Source organism: Apodemus sylvaticus, chromosome 2 (assembly GCF_947179515.1).
Source record: "Apodemus sylvaticus chromosome 2, mApoSyl1.1, whole genome shotgun sequence".
Taxonomy (NCBI): domain Eukaryota; kingdom Metazoa; phylum Chordata; class Mammalia; order Rodentia; family Muridae; genus Apodemus; species Apodemus sylvaticus.
Genome location: NC_067473.1, coordinates 125,609,906 through 125,636,716, shown reverse-complemented (window position 1 = coordinate 125,636,716; position 26,811 = coordinate 125,609,906). Strand labels below are relative to the sequence as shown.

Here is a 26,811-nt window from a genome sequence, read left to right as displayed (position 1 = left end):
GTCTTTTCACGGGGCCCTTTTTACCCAGTAATGTATGTTTTCTCGAGGACATTCTTTGTTACTGTTTTATTTGTGCATCTTTATATAGGATGCAACAACACTCTGACAGTTAGGACCACGTCTCCTGAACCAGTTCCTCCTGGGCAGGATCCCTCCACACCTGAGCTTCTAGCACTTCCTAATACTGCAGCCCTTTAATATAGTTCCTCATATGGGGGCCCTAACCATAAAATTATTTTCATTGCTACTTCATAACTGTAATTTTGCTACAGCTATGAACCGCAATGTAAATAGCTGACATTCAGCATAGCTGATATGCTTGTGAGAAGGTTGTTAGAACCCCCAAGGGATTGAGACCCAAAGGTTGACAGCCACTGCTCTAGACTTAAATGATGCTGACTGCTCCTTGATTGTCTGGGTCTCTTCTTTGTGGACCTGTTGCTTCTAGCTCAGTCCTGGTAAGCCCACGGTGGGGGCACCGCATGGGTCTGCTGCAGCAGTGTCCCCGGGGCCGTTCGTTCTTTTTTCTTTCCAGAGAGTTCATGGAAACTGTCTGTTGAGGACCCCAAGGGGGTCAGTGATCCTGAAGGAAGTGAGCCGGCTCCGGCTGGGAGACTGGTTGACACAGCCCAGTCCTGCCTTAGCAGGGTTGACCCTGCCTAGCGGAGGCTGTTTATCCTGCCACTGGGCTGCTCTTGTTTTTTATCCAATCTCCACCTGAATAAACAGATTCAGAACGTCATCTGCAGCCAGGCTGAGAATCTGCCAGAATTCCCCAGGGAATGGGTGATTCACTAGCAGCAGGGGAGAGGCAGTGAGCAAGAGACTCGCTCACTCCATTCTCACTTCCTGTCCTCCAAACCTTCTGGGCTGGGCCGTCTTAAAAGATACTAGTGTCTTCAAGCAGGTTGTCAGTTCGCACAACGGGACAGATGGTTTTGGTTTTCTCCTTAGGAAGATGGTTATAAACCAGGCGAGTGGGGCAACAATGCCTCTGATTGTCATGTTGAACTTTTCTCTAGGTTGGCCTTGGAAAGCTCTTCTGTGCTCACTTGGTTTAAAACTCTCCTGGGCCGTGTATTCAGGATGTATGCAGGCATTAATCTCAACATTATTCTTGCCAGCTTATACCTTACACATGTCATCATCATTGTGCTCATTGTTAAGTCCTCATTTAACAGCCAAACAAGGTCATTAGATTGAACTTCTGTGGTTCTGAGCTATGTTCCTAATACTTAAGTTTTTGTTACACTTACTCTGAGATAGATAGACGGACAGATGGATGGGTAGATAAATACCTAGATAGATACATAGACTTTTCAGTATCCAGCTCCCACCATGTGGGCCCAGTGATTGACCTTACGGTTGCTAGACTGGCAGCAAGTGCCTTTGAGCTATCTCACTGGCTCTTGTAACATAGTAGGTTTTGCTGAGAAGTGGGGGACAGGAGCAAGATGTGACTTCCAAACGTGGTTAAGTGAAACAGCATAAGATGGGTACTTAAACTGTTTCTCAGGTTCATTTCAACCTTGGAGAAGGCAGTCTACACGAACGCTACCAGTGTCCTAGTGAGGCTAGAGATTTGCATGCCTGATGACTGTGTGTAATGTCAGGACTGGCTCTTGCATGCCTACCAGATATGCACCAACAGGTATATTTGGAAGACTTTCCTGTGTTCGTGGTTATGATTTTCACAATAGTTCCAGCTGGAAATACTCCAGTGCTGGTTAAAAAATGGAGTGGAAAAAACAAACAAAAAACAAATAACCAAATTAAATGTCAGTAGAAATACCATGCTATAGTTGTGTGGAGGCTCAAACTCTAGGAGGGTGAGAGTAGTGCCAAGCCTGGGCTACACACCTAGACTCTGTTACATGCACACGCACATGCACATGAACATGCAGACATGCATGCATACACACACACTCTTTCTCAGTAGAAAAGAGCAGTCTGAGTAGATCTTAAAATGTGAGCAAAAGTAGCCAGAAATAGAAGAGTTTACATGGAATGATTTTGTGTATATAAAGCATACAAACAGACAAAATTATTCATAGTTGGAAGAAATTATAGGTTTGGTTTGAGAAGAATAACAGCTAAGAGAATGTCAGGAGGTGGCAGGTTTCTGTCTTGATCTGAGGGATGATCATGTGGATTGTATATGTGCTTTTTAATTAGATATGCTATACTCTGCATGTATAACATATATAAAGTCTCAGTGTGACTTTTATATTGAAAAAGTGTTTATAAATGTGTATAAATAAATATGTGGCCTGCTCAGGGGTGCCTTGTTCTTTTGAACTTGTCATCTGCATGTGGTTTGATGTGGAACTAAAGGCCATCAATGATGGGATGTGAGGACTAGTGAACTGGCCAGCTTCAGTCTGTTTCAGAGTAGACTTTAGAGAGCCACGCACAGTATGGCTGTCCATGTGCTCCACTCCTCCCATCATGACGCATCTGAATGCACACACCTCCCTAAGAAGCATGAAGGCCTCTCTGTGCTTCCGGTTAAACTTCAGGGTGGGTCTCTGCTTGCCTCACATCGTGCTAGTTACATGTATGATGTGTAAAGCTATGTCACATAGTTTCCCGTGTCTGACCAGACTTTGAGTGCCTGCTGAGGTTGAGCAGTGAGCTGTGTGCTAAGTGGCAGTCTCATAACCCCAGAGCAGAGCTGTGGTGTGCAAAGTGCTCTGCACAGCCAGAGTTGTCCTGTGGAGGGTCTGATCAACCGTCTCCAGGATGGCAGCAGGAATGGTGGGCTGGAGGTGAGAGAGTTGAAAGTATGCTGGGCAGGTTACAGTTTTCTTTCCCTGTTCAGGGCTAGATTGTGTAAAAAAACAAAACAACAACAACAAAAAAAAACTATGAGTTCTTCAGAAGTTCAAGCAAAGAGTTGTAATTTGGATTTTTGCTAACTTTAGTGGTTTAAAATTATGGAAGATTTTGTATTTCTTGTTAAGAGTTCAAGTCATCCTAACGGCTTGAAGAGAATTAAAGGTCATCAGTGATTGGATGTGAGGACTAGCTGGCCAGCTCAGGCTGCTTCAGAATAGTTGGGACAGTTTGAGAGAGACACACACTCTGTGGAGCTCACTGTGCTCCATGATAGCCGCATTGGCTGAACTCTTTCCATCGGCTGCAGGATGCAACCTGGGTCACCGTCAAAGAATGTGCCAAAGCTGGGAAGCGGGGTTTCATTTACTTCTGAAGAGCTGGAAAAGACGGGCAGTACAGAGTGCAACTGGAGATGTCCATCCAGCATGGGCGAGCCAGAAAGGAAGTCTTCTTTGTAGAGGGATGGTGAGCACAGTTTTGCAGGTAGCTAAGCCTGGTAGAGAGAGGAGACTGACATGCGGGTACAGAACTGTACCACACCTAGAATTAGAGTCTCCTAGAAACACAAACTGATTGCCCGGCCGTCAAGAAGGTAGCAAATAATAATGTGCCCAGTGCTGGCCTGCTCCTTGTTTCTGTTAGTAAAGTTTCAGTAGAACACAACCACACTGACTTTGTATTGTCTATGCTGCTTGGACACTGTAATAGAAGCAGAATTTGAGTAGTTGTGACAAATATCACATGGTTTACACAACTTAAGTTATTTACCACCTGGCCTCTTACAGAGTAAGTTTGCTGGTCCAGACAATGAGTGCAGGCATAATTTCAGGAACCAGAAATTGCCACTCGACCTACCGTGTCCCTGTGCCTTTGATCCACTCACCTCTCCTCCTGGCTGTGATCTCTGACATAAGATCTTTTCCACTATTAAGGGGACTTCGTGAACCAGGCTTCACAGGGTGGAGTGGAACAGGTGCTCATGATAAGAAGTCTTAAGTGCTCTTTTGCATGCGTCGGTATGTTTTACTGTCTAATTTAACATCAGCTCTGAAAATGTAGCCAAGTGGAGGGAGCTTATCATGCTTACCCTCCTCCTTTGAAGACTGATATTATTTTTGAAGCCTTTAGCAGGTGTTCCTGTAACAGACTTCTGCTGTATCGAGTTTTCCTTACCCCAGAGGGCAGCCTCAGGGATAAACTAACACTTGATAGAAGTACCACGTGACCAGGCTGCCACCAGGCTGACTGCAGAATCACTGGCTCTGTGAGTGTTCCTTTGATGAGGCCAGTGCTGCCCCCTGCCTTGCACTGTCCTTGCCTTTTATAAAAGGAACAGGTAGCCTTTTGCTGCTTCACTTGTCCAGTGAAGAAACAGCAGTCTGTGAGCTAGTCTTCCCTCCTGTTAGTGAGGCCTTGGGTTCCTTCCGTCAGGCTTGCCTAGGCTGGTACCTCAGGTCCTGCACCCATCTGCTCTTCATGTAGAACTCTGGAAAGTTGGAACTGGTGAAGACAGTTTACACAGACCCTTCAGAGTTGATCAAGAAGTAGTTAGCTAGGGGCTGGGGAGATGGCATACCAGTAAAGAGTACTTATTGCTTCTCTAGAACACACAGGCTTGATTCTCAGCACTTAGAACTGCCCATAACTCTGGATTCAGGGAATATGAAGCTCTGTTCTGAATTCTGTGGGCACAGGTACTTATGAGGTACGATGGCATACATGTAGGCAAAACTTACCCGCATACATAAAATGAAATTAAAAAGAAAAAAAATAGCCAGCAAGTATGCACGTAGAGTCAAGCTTTTCTGTGTCCTTGCTGGTAGAACCTTAGGGGACCAGGCCAAGACTCAGGTTCTTCTGGGTCTTCCTCTCACCTCCTTTTACATCTTAACTGTGACCTCAATCAAGGTGATTCCAACAGAGTCTTCATTGTGTTTAGCCATCTAAGTGTAAATGGTGGTCGTATTTACCTGGCTAGATTGCTATTTGGTTTCATTATTTTGCCCAGGGCTGGCTATATGACACACAGCAGTGGACCAGCTATGGTTAAAACTCAGAGATGAGTCAGAGGTATGGAGGTGAGTGTGAACCTTCTTGGTAGGTTAAGGGGCGATGTAAAATGACTTGTTTGAATATTCATTAAGAATGGGGTGTTTTCTCCTCTGGGCTACATGGGCCTCTGTCTTAAGCAAACAAACAGAATAGAAGTTGCATGGTATGCTGTCTTGAGTTGGGGCCGCAGGTGGTCTTTCCATCTGCTTTCAGGAGGGAGGAGGGGTGGCTTCTCAGTGTGATCTCCATGCTTGTCCTTCTCCAGACATAAGGGTGGAAAGCTAGAAGGTAGGGCCAGCGACCAAGAAGACAAGGTGTTGGGGGTTGGGCTGTCATGGGTCAAAGATGAACAAGAAGGGGATCTACCCCAGCTGGTTGGAGGTCAGTGTTGAATTTGCTTTGGAGTATGGCTCCCTGAGACAGTGGTGGTTCTGGGGCTGGCACTGGTATTCCTGCCACTGACACAGGCCTGGTTCCTAAGAGAAGCTCAGAGCTCTGACTCAGTCCTTTGTTTCTGAGAGAAGAGCCAGGCTTGCCAATTTGCATTGAAATGTGCAATGGAACAGGAGGGAACCAGTCAGCCATTCATTGTTCTCACTTTTTTATTTCAAAGTACTTCCTATGAACTAGATCCACAGATTGCTTCTGAGGATACAATGTGACTAATAAAACAAGGGCTCATTTTATTGAGCAGCTGCTAGAACATGTCCGGTCATATCAGCCTATGGGTTATAGGAACTGCATACTCCACTTTACAAGTGACACTCTTTAAGATTCACATCTGCGAGTGGCACCACTGGGTTGTGAACTTGGGTGACAGCACTCACAGCACATCTCCAGTATGTCTGCGCAATGTTTGAGAGTTCTGAGACAGGTCTCATGCTTGTTCACACTGACTGTCTTTCAAGGAGAGTGCGGCTTCTGTAGGCTGTGAGCTTGGCTGGGTGTTCAGGAAGGGCTACTTGGGGCCCAAGGTGTAGTTGATGGCAGAGATGAAGCCCCAGAGAGAATGTGGTTTGTGTTCTCAGCAGCTGGACTGCCTTGGACATGACATAGGTGTTTGTATCTGCACAGGGCTGTTACGAGACCTGTGTCATAGCAAACTTCTTCCTGTTCCCATTGATTCTGCCTGAAGTTTTTGCTTGAACAATTTCTGTTGCAAGAATGTTAGTGAATCCCATTTGTGTGCTCACCTATAGCTCTTTTACATGCAGCTGTAATCCCTCTCGGTGACCTGTAGTGTAGCTTGTACCCTTCTTAGGGCCTGGAGGCAGTCGGAAGTAGAGACCTGTCTTTCTCCATGGCAGCATGCCATGGTGGCAAAGAAGATGGTGAACTAGATAGGTATGCACCCGGCATAGCAGATAGCAGTTAGAGTCTAGACAAGGCGGGTGATGGGGGTGTGATTTCAGGAGGGGTAGCCAGGAAAGCCTCACTAGCAGGGATTAGTGGTGAGACACATGGCTCTGTGGAGAGGCAGTGTGTGTCCCAGGAAGCAAAAGCTGGAAGTAAAAAGGCTTCTCCAGCAAGGACAGATATGGGGCAGAGCATCTGAAATTGAAGAGCAGGAGCTTAGGCAGGTCTGTGGCAGGCACTGCTTAGAGGCCTTAAGTAACGGGCAGGCTACAGAGGAGTGTCAGGAACCAAGACTCATTTTGTTTTGATTTTTAAATTGTGTTTTATTTTTAACTGATGATAAAATAGACATAAAATTAAGCAGGAAGTTCAGTAGGTTTTTTTTGTTGTGCAGCCTTTCTTGAGGTGCTTCCTGTCCCGCAATATTAAAACTCCATGTCCACTTACCAATCAGTGTTTATTCTCTTTTTAAAAAGCCCCTGATTTTGCAACCACTTTCATATTTTATTTTTGGTACCTGCCTGCCCTCCTTTCCTTCCTTTTGAAACAGGGTCTCATCATATAGCCTAGGGTACCTAGAACTCTCTAGAACTTGCTGTGTGGTCAAGGTTGGCTTTATACTTGCAGTCCTCAGGGTTAGGGTTAGGGTTAGATTCTAGCACCCTTGTAATGCTGGGCATTCTGCAAATACCCATAGCTCCAGTGCTGAGATTCTTTCTCTTTCTCTCTCTCTCTCTCTGCTTTTCTCTCTCTCTCTCTCTCTCTCTCTCTCTCTCTCTCTGCTTCTCTCTCTCTCTCTCTCTCTCTCTCTCTCTCACACACACACACACACACATACACAAAGTAAATCTTTTTGAAAATTTATAATTGTTAGTGCTAAGAATGCCATTTTATGTATGTTGTACAAAATGGTAGAGTATGGTTAGGGCCATGTACAAACTGTTGGACATTCTATCCTAATTTAAAACAGAATTCATCAAACAATTTGTGTGTGTGTGTGTGTGTGTGTTTGTGTGTGTGTGTGTGTAAAACTGAGGTCATTAACTGAAGCAGCAATTTTTAAAATATTTGAATATATTTCAGAGATGAACTAGCATGATACATGCTCAGTAATGACCGGAACGTTTTGAGTTAAACAATTACGTTTCTATAGGAACAGAAAGCTTACACAATGGTAGGCGTATGGGTGTATAAGATAGGTGTACAAAATAAACTCACTGACAGTAGGCCATCAGTTATTTTGAAACATTCTTTGATGTATATATAAATTGCACAGTAAAAGCACTGGAGTTTGTAACTGAAAGTTGTTTCAAATGTGAGCTGAGATGTGTTTCTATAGCATGCGGATACACATAGCACAGCCATTGGTATTCAAACCCTGGACTGCGGTGAAGCCACGTGACACACCATGGGTATGTGTGATTGGACAGTGAAGCATCATGGACTCATGACACATTCAATTTTGAATTAATATTTTGTCATCATACAGTCAGAAACCAACTACCAAGTTTTTGCCTCCTCCATACATGCAGTTATGTAACCCCCATATGAGGTGGCACACACAGTTTAGGCAGCTGTAGTTTCTTCCTAATTTTCTTTATTCATCTGCCACTAGACAATTGAGGTTTGCTTCATGTTTTGAATATTCTGAATAATTACTTCTGTGGACATATGAAAATGTCCTCTTGAGATCTGCCTTCTGTTTTGGGAGTGTTCAAAGGTGGCAGCGATTCTATGCTACTGTTTAGATAACTGTTTAGTTACACTGTTTCCTACAGCATCCTCCACTCCCCAACTGCTCACTGGAGTCTAATTTCTCCATGGTCTCTTGTGTTCCTTTGATAGTAGCTACCATAACGATGATTTATGTTTCCCTTAGGAACACTAATACCTGTTGGCCATTTGTGTTTCTTCTTTGGGAAATGTCTGTTTAAGTCCTCTGCTGATTAAAAACATTTTTATGTTCTTTATGTTTATGTGCCTGTATTCCATGTCTGAAGGTGACTGTAGATGGTATTAGATCTCCCTTGAGGGGTTGTTACAGGCTCTTGTGAGCTGAGATGTGTTTCTATAGCATGCGGAAACTGAGTTATCTCTCTAGCCCCCTTTGCTAATTTAATCAGGATGTTTTGTTGTTGAATGGTTCTTTATTGATACCTAAGCCCAGAATGCTTAAGTTCCTTTTGTAAATTAATGCAGTATTTGTGTGTCCCTGTATACAGTACTCAAAGTCTCTGGATTACATTTAATACCTTTAATACCTAGTACAGTTCAAATACTTTGTAAATAATTGTCTTACTCTTACGATATTGCTTAGGGAATGATGACAAGAAGAATTTGCATGTGTACAGTACAGGTGTGACCATGGTTTTCCTCCTGAGTATCGTGTGAATGCATCTGTTTAAGTCAGCAGGCGTGGGACCCACAGGATCCCAGTTGACCTACTTCACCCTTACTCAGATGCTCAATTTGCAGGTGTCTTCCCCTGCCCCACATGTGACCCCATTGGCTCCTTCAGCTGCTGGCTTGGGCACTGACCACAGGTGGCACCGCTCCCATGGCTGTCTTCACTGACCAGTAGACGTTTCTCTTGCTGCAGTGCCCAGTTCCTAAGGCCCCTTTTCTAATTTTCTTGTCCCCTTTTCTGGTGCCTACCCGTGCCACTTGGCCCACTGAGTGACTCCTGGTTTGGTTCAGCCTGACAGGCCAGCTCCTAAGTCTGACCCAGCTCCTAATCTCCCCACCTGGCTCTTCCTGCCGCAGTCCTCCTCTCAGGCCTTTCCTGAGGTCTTCTTCTGTTTCACCCTTAGCAGAGCTCATGCCTCACTCCCACACAGTCTCTTCATCTCCATGGCTGCTTCTCTGCTCAGTGGGGAACTTTTCCCACTGTGTGAAAATGTCTTGTCTTCTTAACAGTGGCATCTATCCAGAATGGGGGCCTAGAATGCGGTTCAGTGGATAAATATACTGCCAGGAAAGAAGAAAACGTATAAGACAAAAGACAAAGACAGAGGAGCCAGCGGGGAGGGGGGGGAGAGAAGAGAGGCAAGCCTGTCACAGGGCCCGCTTGTGTCAGGCTTCAGAGTGCCAGACTCTTTTGTGGAGCCTGTCCTCTATGTCCAGGTCCTCTGTTCCTGGCTCCCTGGTACGATATTCAGAGTTCCCGGATGAGGCCCAGTGCTGTGGCCTTTATTTCTTGTTCTTTTTCTTCCCATACTTTACATAATAAAGCTTCTATTTTTCTTTTGGAGTCAGAAAACTGAAGAGACCGCCTTTATTAGAGCATTAATAAAGAAGTCAGGAAGTAGGTTGGGGAGGAGCCTAGAGAGGTGAAGGGACAGGGTCCCTCCTCTCAGGGAAGTCTGTCTCCCCAGCACAGTTGTGCAAATACATTTTGAGTTTCAGGGCCTGGGAGACTTGTGAAGAGAACAAAGGGGTCTGAGAGCCCAGAATTCTGGGAAGAAGGTTCTTGTTTATGCCTGTTGGAACTGATTTGGTCAAGTGTTTGTTTAAAGGAGATGCCACTTGGTAAGCAACACCAGGCTTTTTTGGTTTTTGTTTCAGAAGACTTTGATTGGCTGGAGAGCTGCCCCTGTTTACTCATAGCTGGCAGAGTGTGCCTGGGACCCACAGTCTCAGCACTACCGCCCAACAAGCTTGTCACTGTGGCCCAACTAGGCAGTGCCAAGCCCGCATCAGTGCCCCGCCCTGCCATACCCTGGTGTGTGTTGCCTTTTTCCTGATGAGTTGCTAATGCTGGCTAGTTGGGTTTGGGGTTTTGCAGAGAGAGGATTAAAGGTGTGAATAAATCATGTCAAGGAAGTTAAGCACTGCAGTACTCCCCAGAATTTTCAGTGTGGTTTCAGATAGCAGGCTGTGGTCTCCGCTTTCAGATCTTTCAGATGAGAAACCCAAGGCCCAGAGTCACCAAGGGAGGAAGATTCAGGGATCTGGTCCCAGCTGGACCCAGCAGTGAGCTCCTGCCTCATTTCAGAGTCAGGTTCTTTACGGTTGCCTCTGTCTTCATGCCTGAAACATAGTACATGCCAGTAGACTGTAACTTGGGACATATTTGGGTGGACTGAACTGAGCTCTGGGCTCTGATGCCTGCAGTCTTTAGTCACAATGCTAGATTGGGTTCCAGAGATCAGAGATGGGGCTAGATTGGGGCAGCTTGGTGCACTTGCATGTCTCTATGCTCTGGGCATACGATCACCCTGTGTTGTTCTTTTGGGTGAAACAGCTGAGACACAGTACTTGGGCAAAGAACTTATTCTGCACAGGAAAGCCTGTATATACCATGGAACCAGCAGATGATAATGCAGTTTAAAGAGGAATAGGGTCACATACTGAATGTCACTGAATTGTAGTTTTAGGTAAAAGTTGAATTGCAGAAACAGTGGGGAAGACTAGAGGTTCTTACCTTGTCTCCTGCTTAGTTTCAGGGAGTACACAATCTAGCGCACGTGTGTGTGTGTGTGTGTGTGTGTGTGTGTGTGTGTGTGTGTTGTGTGTTGTGTGTTGTGTGCAATTATTAGGGGTAGTCAGCTGCTGTCTTACACCCTGCTCTGTTTCAGGCAACACAACAAGATCCTCACTGTGGATGGAAGCCAGTTGAAGTCGTACCTGTCTTTGGAAGTGCTGGATCTGAGTTCGAACAACATCACGGAAATTCGGAGCTCCTGTTTTCCAAATGGCCTGCGTGTAAGGGAACTGTAAGTGTCTCTGCCACCGTGCCCCTCAGCTTCCAGGCCTTGTAGTGGCTGCCTGGCACCCAGTCTGGACACAGGATAGGTGCTTGCTTCACTCTGGCTCTGGCTTGGTTAAGTCCATGAGGTTATGCAGACCTTTGTTGGGCAGACCAGGAATGGGGTCTACTCACAATCCCTTGAGCACTGTAGGCCATCTGCAACTCTCTGTAGTACTCTTGGTGTTACAGGCAGAAGGTAGCACTGAGGTAGGAAGAGGTTAACTGGCTTTCCAAGGAACCTCCCCTCACCGTGCGGAGCCCAAGAGTCAGGTCTAGGCTCTCTGCTCACAAAGTCTAGTTTTGCCCTCATACTCTGGGCTCTCTCCCTGAGAAACTTGTGGGCAGGAGTTGGGCGATGAGTGGATACAGGTCAGAGGGAGATAGGTTTAAAGAGCTTGTATCTCTAGCATCAGAGAGCACTCAGATAAGCTGTGTCGTGCTCCTTTGCCGAGGGCAGCTACTCAGCTTCATAGTTGTTTCGATGTCTTTTCTTTTCTTATTTTTTTAAAACAAAAACCTATCTTAGTACCTGTCTTACATGGAGTGGCTGGTAGACAGGAAGGAGGAAGCTAACCCTATGTAATCCACTTGCTGCAGGTAGGAAAATGTTGCTTTGGGTAGGAATCTGAGGACTGAGGCTAAAGCAGCTGTTTATAGTTATGCGTGTGTGTCCTTCATCCCATCTCCTTGCTGTGTCTGGGTTGTTGTGTAGATCATTGGCAAGGCTGCTGTAGGACACACTGTGACCGGTCTTCTTAGGGAGGGTAATACTTGGGACATCGTTTCTAAGTCATTCTGAGGCTCCAGGGACAGAAGTGATTACTTTCTGAGGGTTCAAGGTACCAGACCTGGGGACAAGAGGCCTTGGCTTCTGTGAAGCCCTGGGAGGGGCCTTCTAAAGGTGTCTGTCTAGCTACTACCTGGGGCTTCTTGTGTACAGAGAGCCAGCAAACAGTACGCTGGCTTGCATGTCCTCTCTCTGCAAAGACAGAGAGAGCACTTTCTCCTTGGCAGCTGTTGGCGGCTGTGTCTCCATCACACTGATGGCTCTTTAATTGGAGTGTCAAGAACAAACAGTCCAGCCCCGTTTGCAGAGTCCTCATGTGCCCTGCTGCCTGATGGCGGGAATAGAAGTGCCTCGTTCCCTCTTGGCACACAACCCATTGTGGTTGAAGATTTTCTCTAGTCTATCTCATTTGCACTTTAGCTTTTGTCTGGGGAAGGCAGGAAGAAGTATGGGGTGGTCTCTTGCAAGGAGACTATCTCATCTTCTATGTCTTGTCTTTTTACTACCTGATAGAATTTGTTCTCTGAGCTGCTGACATCTGAGCTATACAGTGCCCTGTAATTTTGAGAAAGAAGCCCTTCCTACCGGAAGGTCAGGAGGCTCCCCTGGCATGCATAATGTGCAGCCCTGTGAAGATGTATCTCTTGTTTTCTAAAGGACTCAGAGGTCTCTTAAGTGCTTCTTGAAGTTGTTAGAATTATTTAAATGAATGGTTTGTGCATCTTCATTATGTAAGCCGTACAGTTAGCCCTCTTCAGGACTAAATAAAGGATGTTTCTTTAAAGTGTAAAACCCATTGACCTTGCCTCCCAATTGATTTTTTTGCTTTCAGGGCTTTCCTAGCCAGCGGTATGGGTAAAGGTTAGTCATGCCCATCAGCATGGGTACAGTGCTTTGTGCTGCAGTAAGGCCTGTGTCAGTGTCTTCTCTTCTTCAGACATCCCTGCTTCCAGCATTCCCAGGTTCCCTGTCTTCAAGTCAAGGCAGGCTTGAGAGTGGAGATCTGTCCCTCTGGGTCTGTCTTAGCACGTTTCCCAGCAGACCCAGCTGGATCTGGAACCACAAGGAGTGAGGAAGGCCTCCTACTGCCACTACATTTTCTCTCCTGAATCATTCCAGCAACTTGGCGAGCAACCGCATCAGCATCCTGGAGTCTGGAGCATTTGATGGTCTGTCACGGTCACTGCTGACTCTTCGTCTGAGTAAAAACAGGATCACCCAGCTTCCTGTGAAAGCGTTCAAGCTACCCAGGCTGACACAACTGTGAGTACAGAAACCTGCACTTTAATTAAGGTTAGCCAAACTTTATGGGGCCAGATTTCCCCAAGGACCCTGTACCAATTGCCACCCCTTCCTCACCCCCCTGGTAAAGCTCTGCATAAACTATCATTTATGACCCGACCGCAACACCTAATAAAAGCAAATTAGGAGCTGGGTCTGGTACTGGCAGGCTGCCTCAGATGGCCAAAGAAAAGGCCCACGTGCTTGGATGCTTGTCCTCCCTGATGCTGTGCTTCTGAAATGTGGTCCCTGCCTCACTGTTGATCTCTCTGTCTCTCTCTCTGTCTGTGTCTCTGACTCTGTCTCTCTCTGTCTTTCTCTCTCTCTCTCTCGCTCTGTGTATGTGTCTGTCTGTCTCTGTCTCTCTGTATTTCTCTGTCTCTCTCTATGTGTGTGTCTGTCTGTCTGTCTCTGTCTCTCTGTATCTCTTTGTCTCTGTGTGTGTGTCTGTCTGTCTCTGTCTCTCTCTGTGTGTGTCTGTCTGTCTGTCTCTGTGTCTCTCTTTCTCCCCTCTGATCCTTCTGCCTCAGCCTTCCTTGTGCTGGGATCACAGGCATGCACCACCACCCTCACTGCAGTTGCCTTCTCATCTCAGGTTTTAGCAATGTTTAAGGTGCCAAAGCCATCTGTAGCTTGGACAGGAAGTTATCTAATCCTTCTGGGGAGTTTGGTTGAAGTTAACCTGACCTGAGGCAGCTGACTCTTCATTTCCTAAATTTTAGAAGGTTAGCTGGTTTGGTTTTGTATAAAAGGATTTATTAGTATCTCTTTTCAGGTAGCCTAAAATGGCACAGGGTGCTAGAAACCATATAGTAACCAAAACTCCCCAGTCAGTAAAAGGCTCTTCAAATCTTTCCCTATGTATCTTTGTTTTAGCAGAAGAGTATATTTCAGGAAAATAAGCTGAAACTTACAATTTGGTTTGAACAGAATGAAACAGTTGCAGATCAGGCTGGCATAGGGCAGAGTGTGCCCTGTCCTCATTTCTCCTGGGTGCAGGAGCTTGGCTTTGCTCTTTTCAGTCTAAGAAGCTGAAGAGGCTGTGTGTGAAGCAGGGTCATGAGACATTGCAGAAATATTTGGGGGAAAACCAAGGGCTTTCTAATTAGTGCAGTGTTCTCCCACCTTCCAGAGTTGCTAATGGGATCCAGCTGACCCAGATTCCTGATATCTATTGGTCAGCTAAGGTTGCTCTGCTAGGACTAGGTGCCAAGTTTGTATCTGCCCCACGCCCCCACCTCTCTACCAGCTGTCACTTCTTCCCATTGCACAGAGGTCTCTCAGATGCCCTGAGTGGAAGTTTTGCTGATATTTGGTACCCAGTGGTTAAGAGTTTCTTGGTATGGCTTTCTGTTGCTGAGCTTAGAGACACCTTAGCTAAGGAACTTACCTCTGCGTCATGCCCAGGGCCTGCTCTAGAATCACGAACGGTGGCTGTTCTGAGGGAAGAACTATGGGGTGCTTATGTTCCCACGGTACTGGGGGTATGGAGCTGGCTACGCAGCCTTCATTGTACTTCTCCTAAGGTGGCACTCTTGCCATCAACAATGCCAGTGTGCCAGTTGAGGTGTGCCCTCCTCCATGGTTTCACCACTGACTCGGAATGTGCAGGTAGATGTGCACCAGGGATGTTCTGACCGATGGCCTTGTCTCCACAGGGACCTGAATCGGAATCGGCTTCGGCTGATTGAGGGCCTCACGTTCCAAGGGCTCGATAGCTTAGAGGTGCTGAAGCTTCAACGGAACAATATCAGCAGGCTGACGGATGGTGCCTTCTGGGGGCTGTCGAAGATGCATGTGCTGTAAGCATGGGCATCCTCCCAGGCTCTGGGAAGACGTGGGCATGGGATGGTGGCTACCCGGACTCTACTTTTTTCTGCAAATGAACCAAAACCTAGGTTGTTTTCCTTGCAAGGTAGAAGGAGGTTTTAATGGACACATGGTCAGCTCAGGAAGTGAGAAGAGATGGATTGCACTAGCCTGCTCTCCACCCCCACTTCCTCCACAAACCTAAGGCTGCAGAGTGATTCCCTTCCCACATCCTCTCTACTCCCACACCTTATCGGAAGTCCCTTCTTTCCTCATGCTGGGCTGATAGTCGTTCTTGATGTGCAGGTGGGCCAAAATGCATAGTTCATCTTGGGAGATTTATTCCTATCTTGTGAGCTAATCAAGACACTGCAGATGTGCAGCTTTTATCAAGGGAGTTTCCAGCCAGATGTGTGCAGCAGCAGAGCTGCCTGCTGCCAGAATAATGAAGCAGAACAGCAGAGGGGCAATCACAGATCTTCTGATTTTAAACCTCTACAGCTGTTTAAATGGACAGTAATGGATCTGCATAGTCAGGAAGCAAAGGAAGGTGGGATTGCCACACCCTCCCTCTTCCCCAAGTTTGTTTTTCAAGAGGCAGTCTATTCTAACCATCCCTGTCTTCAGTTGTGTGGCTTTAAAGTTTGCCAGCGTCTCCTTTCAGGTGGGCACAACTGTACCACTGCCTTTTCCTGTCTCCCCTAGTGGCTCAGCCGTTCTCCTCCATACTCCCTGTTTCCTTTTGCAAATTATATTACAACCTGCACATGCTATTGTTTTTGTAGCTGAAATCAAAGTCAGAAGCCTGGGCTGACAGACACTACTGTGTTCCCCAGTCGCCTCATCAGAAGCATCCCCCAGTGACCACCCCTTCCCACACAGGCTACCCTGTATGACACGCCCAGAAGGAGCCTGCTGCTCTCTGCTATTCACACGTCCCATTCTGATTCACTGAATGTCAATTCCCTGTGTTCATTTGGGAAACTGAAGTCCAGATCAGAGTTCTCAGAACAAAACTTGTTATCTGCCACTTGATTTTTATGTTGAGTACATCCATACAAATGAGGGGTTAGTGTTTCTTAGGATTTTAAAAATGCACTAAGCACTCTCGCTTTGAGCAGTGGGAGATAGTCAGATGGACAAAACCAAATTCTGCTTGCTTAAACTTCTTCTCTAATACTGAATGTGGAACAAAATGTACCTCCTTCTCCCTGTCCTGTTACCTTCTCTGCACTGATTGCCCCATCTGACACAGACTGGCCTCCCCTATGCCGTCTGTGTAATGGGAAGATGACAATCCCCTCATCCTGTGTGTTGCTTTGTAGGCACCTGGAGTACAACAGCCTAGTAGAAGTGAACAGTGGCTCCCTCTATGGCCTCACAGCCCTGCACCAGCTGCACCTCAGCAACAACTCCATCTCTCGAATTCAGCGCGATGGCTGGAGCTTCTGTCAGAAGCTGCATGAGTTGTAAGTCTAGGGCAGTGGTCAGTGAAGTGCCGGTGAAGCCTTTAGAGCCCAACTCATCCCACAGGGTCCAAATAAGGAGGTAGCGCAGAGGCAGGATATCTGTTCAGGAAGGAAAACCATGTGGAGTCACTGCCTCTCCAGGCTTGGACCTGGAAATATAGGAGAGGGTATGCAGGGAACGGAAGCCTAGATTGTCATCACAACACTTATGAGTAACAGTAGTTCACACGTATCTTTTGACTGAAAAAGTCACATTTGAATAGGACAGCGAGCCAAAAGATGGTGCCAGGCTGATAGTGGAAGAATAGGTCTAGCTTCGGGAACTCCAGCAAGAGATAGTTCCTCAGGACACTGGGATCCTTCCTGCCTGTCTGCATCCCACTGCCTGATGGCAGAAGTGGAGATGCAGGATCCTTTAGACAGGGCTCCCAGGTGGTGCCCTTGCTTCTGAGAATGGTAGTGACAGACTTCCATGATGGGGAGGGTGTGGCTTGGGCGGCCTGGGCACCCCCTCACAGCAGACACACTAACACTGCCAGAGCCACGGAGTCAGCAGACATCTTCTTCCCCTTTGTCCCTGCCCCTCCTCTGAGATTCTTTTAGTTCAGTAGATGCTGTGTAGTCCAGTTTCATTTTGAGAGGTTCAGGTTTTCTCTTTTTATCTTCTTTGGCTAGAAGATTGCCTCACCAAAGCACGTGATTGGTAGGAATGTCACACCTCACTGTGCTTCTCTTGTATTTGTTCACTTTCCCAGGCATAGTTAGAGACACATGAGCATGATGCTGACTCCTACAGCCTGCTTTCCCTTGGACTTCTTCACTCTGATGTCGCCCTCCATGTGTCTGTCATTACCCAGGGTCCATATGTTAGCCAATCCCTGTCTTGTGAGAGGCCAGAGCCCTGCCCCTTGCTTTGTACTCACTTCTCTTAGATTCTGTGTTAGTGTTCATTCTCTGAGTTTAGCTTCTTGCTACCTAGAGATGCTCCTGTTGCCCACTGCCTGTGGCTTTAACCAAGGGCTAGGAGTTGTAGAGAAGGGAGAGGCCTTGAGGGTGTTCACTGTTGTTCCCAAGTAAGGACAGTCTTCTGGAACACACCAGAAAGGTGTGAGTCCCTCGAGTTAGGGCTCATGGGAAGGTAGAACTCCCAGGTGTGAGCCCCTCGAGTTAGGGCTCATGGGAAGGTAGAACCCCCAGGTGTGAGCCCCTCGAGTTAGGGCTCATGGGAAAGTAGAACTCCCAGGCAGCCCCTGAGCTCCTTCCTCCCCTTTCTGCATGGTGGGCAACATGACACTGTCTCTTGGGCCATTTAGAGGAAGGGAAAGGGAAGGTTCACCTAAGTACACTAGACCAGTCCTAGTGATTTCTCCATAGTAAAAACCCTCAGAGTCAGATATAGGCAAGTGTGGTCTTGCCCTTCCTTTCAGTTAAATTCTTTAATTGCAGGGGAGAGTGTAACTTTGGTCTTCTGCTAGGTCTCTGCAACTGATAGACACTATGACATATTTCTTTTAATAGGGACAGAGTATGTTCACTGTCACCTTTAAAACTTCATTAATCTTTAGCCAATTCCATTTTCCTTCTTTTTGTACCAGTCCAGACTTAACATTTCCAACCATAGATAACTAGTGTTACATGACCAACCCAGTGCTGTGCACACCTGCAGCAGTAGTGCTGGGAAGGGGGTTTGGTTCTAGCAAAGGGTATGCTTTGGCGCCTGATCTGGTTGAGGCATATAGAAGTCACAGCCCGCCTTTAGTGTCCAGATCTTCCCATGGTGTGGCTGTCCCTGGCAGTGGCTCATGGTGCCCTCTGCTGGCCGATACAGCAAGTGTAGCTGAGGCTCACTTGCTCAGTACAGAACTGTCTTCCTGGTTCTGCTCAGTGTGAGTCTCCATCAAGATAGGCCCTTCATTTCCTAAACCAAGACATGCGGTGGAGGGGCTTGAAGCCTGGGATTTGGGTTGTATGGCAGGTTTTTACAGTGTGTGTAAGCAGTAGCCCTCAGCTTTGTGGTTCTGGTTTCATGGCTTGCATGATTGTCTAGTTAGCAAGCTAGGTGACCTCTGACCTGATGGGCTTCTGACAGCAGGATCCCTGCAGATGTGGTTCAGTATCCTGTCTCCAGGGAGGGCAGGCCAGTTGTGGCATGAGTGCTGAAGATGAGAGCGAATAGGGCACCCATGTAGCTCAGTGGTGACATCTGTCTTCCTCTTTCTTTCTTAGGATTCTGTCCTTCAACAACCTCACACGGCTGGATGAGGAGAGTCTGGCAGAGTTGAGCAGCCTCAGTATCCTGCGCCTCAGTCACAATGCCATCAGCCACATTGCTGAAGGCGCCTTCAAGGGACTCAAAAGTCTGCGGGTCTTGTAAGGATTTGCTTTTGAGGGTGAAGCATGAAGGGGTCCCCAGAAGGGAGAGCATGCAGCAGAGCATTTGTGTTGTTGAAATCGCCTCTCACTGGCTTCTATTCAGAACTGGACTGGAAACTGGCCTGCAGCAGGAACAAGGCCTAGGACCAAAAATACTGCTGAGCAGAAAAATCCTTTCCTTCTCATGTGGTGCCTATCGCAGGATGACCCTTAAAAAAATCACGGTTATCAAATAATTCTCAGAACACTTGGCAAGATGGGGTGGGTAGGTCTGGGCATCTGCAGCAACATTCAGACAGTCCTGTGTCTCTCTTCTCCATTCTTCTGAGACTTCTCATTTATTTTTCTAAGAGGGGAGGGTAGTGGTTTTGTTCATTTGCTTTTAAAGACCAGGGTCTCTAGCTCAGGCTAGCCTCAAGCTCATATACTGAGGCTGGCCATCCTCCTGCTTCAAGTGCTAGGATTACAGGTATGTGAGCCTCCAGTCCTGGATGTAAGTTTTGAGATTTTTTTCTAATATTTCTGTAGATCAAACCCAGAGCTTTGTATATGATGGGCAAGTTTTCTTCTACTGAGCCACACCCCCAGCCCTGACTTCTGTTTTTAAATCCTGTGTATTGTTTTCTGTAAGTCAGTACTTTCCTGCTCATTTTTGAAGCTCTGTAGTAGATCTGATATCTAAGAGAGAGAGAAGTGAAGGGTCCTGGGTCCTTGCCTATACCTCTGGGAGTGGTGTAATAAAGAAGAAGTCCTTTGAAGCCTTCAGTTGGGTGTGGCTGCTACAAGTTGCTGAGGGTGCTTTTCTGGGACTTTTAATAGAACCTTTCACTTGTACGCGCTAGGCAGTCTCCTAGTAGCCTTCAGCCTGAAGCCCCCAGAAGGGCATGCAGCCTCCTGTAGATAGCCAGCGGTAGCTGCTTCTGCAGCTTCCTTCTCCAGCCTGGACTTCCTCTGAGGGAGCAAGCCTGTCACTGTGCCTGTCGCTGTGCCTGTCGTTGTGCCTTGGCACTTGTACCTGGCAGAGTGGGCTTCAGGTGGGAGTCACTGCGGGGAGCTAATGCCATGCAAGCTGTTCGAGCCACAGTCAGTGTATAAACCCTTACGAGGCCCGAACAGAAAGGCCAGAAACATTCAAGCTGAGCAGACCAGAAAGAGAGGGAGAATTTGGCAGGCAAGGCCCGGAGCAGGAAGACAGGCGCACAAAGCCGCAGTCTGGGTCCCTGCTGTACTCAGTCTAAAGATGACAGGGTGGGACTCGTTGAAAGGCGAGGTCCTTTCCAGCAGCACATTCTCTGTTAGCTTCATGCTGGAAAGTGAAGGTCAGAGCAGGCATTGTGTACTTTCGTCCCAGCTCTGCTCCCAGCTGGCAGTGGCTTCCCAGCCTCTTCCCAGAGCCAAGAGTTACATCCCTTTCAGTGCTTGGCCATATCTGCAGGGACTCTGGAAAGGGATGTGCAGGGCCCGTGGCTCTGAAAAATTGGAAAGAGCAAATGTGAGAGGAGGGGTCTGGCTGCCAGGTGTGAGGCTGGGCGACGTGACCTGCTCTTGGGAGCCTGGGAGGAGGCTGACTCTGACCTTCTCCAAACAGCCCGGGGCCAAGCAGTTGGCCTCCTTCTTCCTGTCCTGGCAAGTGGGTCACAAGATTGACTCAGCACCCAGATGTGTGCTCTGGCTCAGAGTCCAGTGCTCCACAAGCCTCGTGTGGAGCAGGGCGCAGGCCCGAGGCTTACAGGCTGGCCTGTGGAACATCAGTGCCTTCCACAGTGTCCTGGTTGAACCCCAAGAGAGAGGACTGTGGGTAATATAAGAGTAGACGGGAACTGTTAGGAATCTCTTGGACTAGAGGTCTACTTCGGAGAGGTGTGTGCAAACCTGGCTTCTTCTGGTGCTGTCTCTACTGTTTCCCTCCCTGAACCCAGCTAGATTGGTTGGTAGGTGTGTTGGTTTTGTTGGAAGCAACAGAAGCAAGGTCATACTGATAGTATACAAAAAAGGAAAAAAAGGGCATTCTCAGGCCATACTTCTCATGGCGATCCATGATGCTGGGTCCTCTGGGGTGTCCCTGCATGCTTAGGGTCTCCTACCGACAGCCTAGGTATGAGGCTGGTCTCCCTTCGTGGTGCAGAGCAAAGCCAGAGCTCAAGAGAGGGAGGGTAAACCTGCCTTCTGTTTTCTTCTTAGGGACCTGGACCATAATGAGATCTCAGGTACAATCGAGGATACCAGCGGTGCCTTTATAGGGCTCGACAACCTCAGCAAACTGTGAGTATTTCAGACTGGAGTGTGCAATTATGCAAACTCTGGGATGCAGGGGATTTCACTCCTGAGGCCAGCAGCAGGCCTTCTGCTGTATGCAGAGAAGAGGCTGAGGACCACAGTCAGGAGTCCACAGTGGCTCACAGGCACTCTCACAGTCTTGATGCTGTCAGCCTGTGCTGGTCCTTAGGGCTGCTGGCCTTGGTGTTCACAGCCCATCTGAAAGCACCTCTGTGTTTTATTCTCTGCACAGAGGAGAGAATAGAACTTCTTCAAGTTCTAGAGATGTGTGAAATACCTTTCAGTAATTTGATAGTTTTGAGGCTCTTGTCAGTCTTTTTGTTGTTAATTATAATCTGAAGTAGAAGCAGCCATCATCGAGAGCACTAGTAATAGCTACTTTGAATTCAGTTTGGAGAGTTTTTGTCCTGTCCTCCTAGAATTTGGCCACTGCTGTGGTAGGCACGTGTCTGTGAGCAGGCTCCATCATGTAACCTTTAGAGCTCGAAAGACAGATGAAGGGAAATAGCCCAGGGCCTGGCAGGAGGCAGGCTCGGATTTTTACACCTGGATATTGAACTGGTATACTTGTTCCTTTGCCAAGTTGCAGAATACTTTCTGGAGTTGGCCTGCCCACGGCCAGCCTGAGGGAGGGGGCATGTCTGGAGCTCACAGAAGGACTTCATGAGAGCATCAAGTGATCTGTGTAGAAGCAGCAGTCCAGCACCACAGCCCCTGCCCGGCCCTGGCCCACCTCTGACACTGCTCAGGAGGGGAAGAGGGAGTTCTGTGTAGGGCACGGGTGGAGGGAGATATGTAGAGTATACAGCAGTGGGGCGCTGGCTTCCTGCCCACATGGGCACTCCACATTGTGAGGACGGCTTGTCCATGCCGTGGCTCCTTCCATGGACACGAATACATGACACGTTCCCCACTCTGTGCACACCATGGTGCCTTTGTGCTTGCTTTAGTACAAAACACTGAAGTGGCTTTGGGGAGCCTTTGGCTGGGCTGGCCAGATGTGTAAGAGGGTTTAAAACGTGACATCTGAGATCACTGTCTGATCTGAGTCCTTAGCAGGAAGGTCAGGCTAGCCACCACTTCCCTGGAGCACCCTTCCAGTCCAGGGAGCCATCACATCTGTTAGCTTGAGTGCTCCACCCCACAGCACCCCAGATGTGTGCCGAGGAGAGGGGAGGGCCTGTGTGAGCCTATCAGTGGAATGATTGGCACTGTGTAATTGAGAATTTGAGAATTTGTTTTATTGCTGTTGTCACCATTAGAAATAACAGCCTGCCCTCACTGTAAAAGAGGTCAACGTGACTAATATTTAATGGATGAAATAAGGCACAGCTTTTCCTAGATCTAGTTTATGGGAGATTTCACTAAACAGCTCAGTTTGTTTTTACTAGGTCCTGGAGCACATGGTGCCCTGCTTGTGGGATCTGAGTAAGTGCAGGAGCTGGCAGACTCACAGACACACTGGGGTTCAGTGCCCCATGAGCTGTTGTTATTTGCTGCTCGTTTTGTGGCTAAGGAGCCAAAGTGAACATGGTCACTGGGCTCCTGGCATTTGGTTTATTTAAAGTAAGAATTCCAAATTGTGATTTGTGGAAGTATTTTCAGGATGAGATTTGTTTTCTTGTCCACCCAGATTGCCTGTGAGAGAGAGAAGATAGAAGGGCCATTGGCTGTTTGCCCTTCACCCTACAAAGTCAGGAAACAGTAGGTTTTGTCTAAAGGCTGAACTGACTGCCTGGGCCCCTGGGGCAGGAATCTGTAATGAAACAGGACTCATGGTGTGCTCTGGCAATGCCCTTGGGAGCAGGTGGAACTGGCACCTCTGTCTGTGTTCCTTGCATTGTAGGAGGCTGTTCTGGAATGTGGGGCACTGCCCTGTGTTCCTTCAGAGCCTTGACAGTTAGTCTGAAGCTCCAGCCACATGGTGGGTGATGGCTAGGCCCTGGTGCAGCTTCACGTCTGCAGACATCTCCCCCATTTGTCTTTGCCAGCAGGCTAGTACTTGTCTTCCCTGGTGGGAGTCAGTCTGACATAGGTGGAAGGTAGCCTCTAGTCCAGATCTTAGCCCTGGTTCTTGCTAGGATGCGCAACAAGAAATCCCTCTCTCTTGGGAAGAGGTGAGCCAGGCTGGCTTTGTTCAGGAGCTTCCTCTGTCCACTTGTACACTGCTGCCTGAACTTGCTGATTCTGATATCCCCAGGCCTCCAGCCTGTGTAACATGCCTGTTAGAAAATCCTGGAGGACATTAACATTGAAGGGGCAGAGCTCACCCAGCATCACGTTTGGTTGTCCTGAGCAGACACATTCTTGTGTTGAGTTAGCACACCTCATCAGAGTCCTCAATAACAAAGGAAGGAACTTTGCCTTTAGTCGTCCCCTTCCCCCCCACCCCCCAGCCACACTCTGGGTGGGAGCTCTGAGCTCCATACCCAGTAAAAGGAACACTCTTGCCCGAGAATATCTTAACTGAGTACTCACTGCTAAGGCCAGGAGTAGAAGGGCAAGAGTCCTGTCCAGTGCTTGCAAGCCTAAGGGTGCAGACTTCAGTTCCCTGAAAAGGTACTATGATGCTCCAGCTACCTGGGATTTAATGAACTTCTGGGCTCTTGCTCAAGAAGCCACAGTGCAGGGCCTCTCTGCAGGCCCCGAGGTAAAGGACAGCTGCATGCTGGCAGATGCAAGGAGCTATGGGGCTATCTTGGCAGATGCCCTCTTCCTGTTCTCTTCTGGTTAGTCAGGACCCTTTATGCCCACAGTGCAGTGCACAGAAGTGGATGGCAGAGTTTAGTCCTGGTTTACACTGCCTTCTGACCCTGCTGCTTCTCACTAAAACACTAACCAGCCTATTTTTCCTGCAAGGGCACTCCCTTAACAAAATCCCCACCCCCTTGGGTGGTCCCAGGACAGGCAGCATGGCCTGGCCATGGTGACTTACACTTGACACTACAGGGGGTCTCTTGAGACTGGGTGGAACATGCAGTTTCAGTCTGTCATCACCATGAAATGTAATAGAGCTAGAGGTATTTCATTTCAGGGTGGGGCAGCCTGTGCACTCCGGCCCTGTAATTCCCTCACAGGTCTGCAGTGCACCTGCCTCTTTCAGACATTTGTCAGGCAGCACTGCCCTGATTGTGTGCCTTCTTTCTCTGTTGCTTCTCGGTCCCTTTCTACCTACCTGCCCTGGGCCTGGATGTTTGGAAACTACAGAACTCTGTTTGGAAACAAGATCAAATCTGTGGCTAAGAGAGCATTCTCGGGGCTGGAAAGCCTGGAACACCTGTAAGTACCCTGCCAGCCCCTGCCTGCCACAGGCCTGCTAAACATGGCTGCCGGGAAGTCTGCTGGCAGTTTAATCACGTCTTTGTAAACTGAGAAACAAGCTGTTTGGAAACACCATCTGCTTCCTTCTCATTATAAGTCAGCCTCAACTCTGGCCTTTCTTTTGCCTGTGCCAGGAACTCTCCCAGAGCATATAGTCTGCTGCTGTGCTCCCAGTTAATGCGATTGGTATTTCAACAAACACCTTTCTCCCACCTGTTGGGCTATATTACCATGCTCCTATATTACTCCTTCAAGGGTCCCTGAGCTCTTGCTGCTTTCATAAGAATACTTTGTTCTAGAAAATCCAGGCAACACCCCTCCCCCTTTAACAGCTCCCTATTCTCAGTGCATGCTGGGACCTTTTCTACTGGGGTGCTTGCCTATGGGACCTTAGAACTGATTAAGGAGCACTAGTCCTGAGATGTTTATACTGCAGTTGGGAGTGGATGCTTCTAGTACCTGGCTCTTAGTTTTATCTTTGAATCAAAGTAAGCCTCTATTCTGCTGGGTAATCTCCCCCAGTTTTCTACCTAATGTCAAGGCTGCTCTTATGGTTGGCTTGGTCCCAAGTCATTCTGTGTGGTGGCATCAACAGGAGAACCAAGAGCCTCTCCCAATGGATCTGGCACATGGGGTATGGCTAGCACCTGTGGGTCATCTGTGACCCAGGGCTGGCCTAAAAAATCCCTGAGTGTCCTCACTTGGCCATGCATTTGACGAGCACCCACAGTTCCTAGTCAAAAAGTATTGTGTTCTGTTTCAGGAACCTTGGAGAGAATGCAATCAGGTCTGTCCAGTTCGATGCCTTTGCAAAGATGAAGAACCTTAAAGAGCTGTGAGTACCCGGGAACCCGTAGCTTTATTGGTATGAGTGGACTTGGGAATAAGCAAGACCTGTAATTGCATTGCGCTCATTTTCTGTAATAGCTGTGATCGTGTATAGGTTAGATATGAGTTGCCTTTAAAAGCAAAATGCCCGATGGGACTTAGCTCTGGATGGGGGTGGCAAATTCCTTCAGAAATGCTGACATGGTAAACGTTTTGGACTTTTTGGGTCACAGGCACTGGGTCATGACTACTCAAATATGTTATTACAGCAGACAGCAGCAATAATACATAGACAAATGGGTGCAGCTGTGTGCTGCTAAGTCCACACCAACAGAAACAGACAGTGGGCCTGCAGGCCGGAGTCTACTGTCCTATACCATTGTCTCCTATAGAACGGATCATCACCTTTTTAAGGATATCAGTTTTGATCTTGTAGGTTTATTTTGTATGTAAGAGAGATTTTCTGAAGGTGTTTTTTGGACAGTGGCAGGGTATCTTGGCCTGCTTGTGGAGGCTCAGCCTGGGTCTCTTGCCTGGTCTTTCTTTAACTGTTGTATGTTCTCAAACTGTGACTGGTTCTGGGCCCAGTCTTCTGATGGGAGAAAGAGGTTCACTTTGCTCCATCATTTTCTTATCCATCAGATCACACAGGTCATTCTGTGCCCTTAGTTTTTGGGTAAATTTCCACAAACTGACTAGAAACACACTTTGAGTTGGAATCCTGAAAATGTACAGAGTAAGCCAGTGGAGCACTGGGAAGGTCGGTGGCGTGAGTCACTGAAAACACTGCCTATTAGTGGTGGCAGAGGAGTCCGCCTGCGTGAAGAACAGACTGGGATCTACAGAGCCCAGGCAGCCCATGGTCCCACCATCCAACCGCCTGGCCTTTGCCTCTAACTGCGGGGTCCCGTGGTGTCTGGTTCCAATTGTTCATTCCCTGTGCTCGTTTAGCCTTGTACTCATCTCATAAGAAAACTTTCCCATTCCTGGTTCCCATGGTTTTGCAGTGTCTAGCCTGATCTCTTACTCAGCGCTAAAGACCTTAGCACTAAACCCAGTATATACACTGAATGTGGTACAAAGCCTGATTCTTTGTCCATATATCTGATTAAAGGTTATGGTGAGATTTATTTCTCCCAGCATGTTCCTGTGGCTGAAATTTAAATATATCCCTGTCACAGCTCCCAGCAGTGCCCTGGGCCTGTTCTCTAGGCCTTTCCCTGTCTGTAGTGCTCCACCACACACAAGTGTCCTTTTGATGAGGAGGTGAGGGAGGGGACCTGACAGCGGAAAGTTCCTCTGGCCCTTGACCTGGACTGACATAGCCAGCCCACCACCACATAGCACTCATTGCTGTGACAGTTGCCTCCTTGTGTGGTGTATGAATTGGTGACTCTCTCATGGGTAGTGTGGATGGCCTTCTGCTACCACAGTAGCTCCTCAGCAGGATAGCCCTCCGGTATCTCTCAGTTGAATACCACCTACACATCAAATGGAAGTGTAATGCCGTGTATGGTACTGCTGTCACAGAGGGGCCAGGGCCCGTTTTCATGCTTTGAGATAAATTAGTGAGTCTTTGGAAACATATTTCTTAAAGTGATTGGAAGACACTGCAGGTGGGTGATGAGAGGGAGGATTGGTTGACTGTGTTGTCAGCATGGGTTGATGCT

At 47.7% G+C, this 26,811-nt stretch overlaps 1 protein-coding gene across 1 annotated transcript in view; it reads left to right on the top strand.

Annotated features, from left to right (window-relative positions):
• Positions 1–26,811, top strand: part of Lrig1 (leucine rich repeats and immunoglobulin like domains 1) — a 100,198-nt gene that overhangs the window by 60,483 nt on the left and 12,904 nt on the right. Inside the window, exons 4-11 of the mRNA XM_052174379.1 lie at positions 10,824–10,961; positions 12,903–13,046; positions 14,723–14,866; positions 16,199–16,342; positions 18,569–18,712; positions 20,897–20,977; positions 24,200–24,271; positions 25,077–25,148. Coding sequence (XP_052030339.1) covers positions 10,824–10,961; positions 12,903–13,046; positions 14,723–14,866; positions 16,199–16,342; positions 18,569–18,712; positions 20,897–20,977; positions 24,200–24,271; positions 25,077–25,148 — 939 coding nt within the window. The remainder of the gene's footprint in view (positions 1–10,823; positions 10,962–12,902; positions 13,047–14,722; positions 14,867–16,198; positions 16,343–18,568; positions 18,713–20,896; positions 20,978–24,199; positions 24,272–25,076; positions 25,149–26,811) is intronic.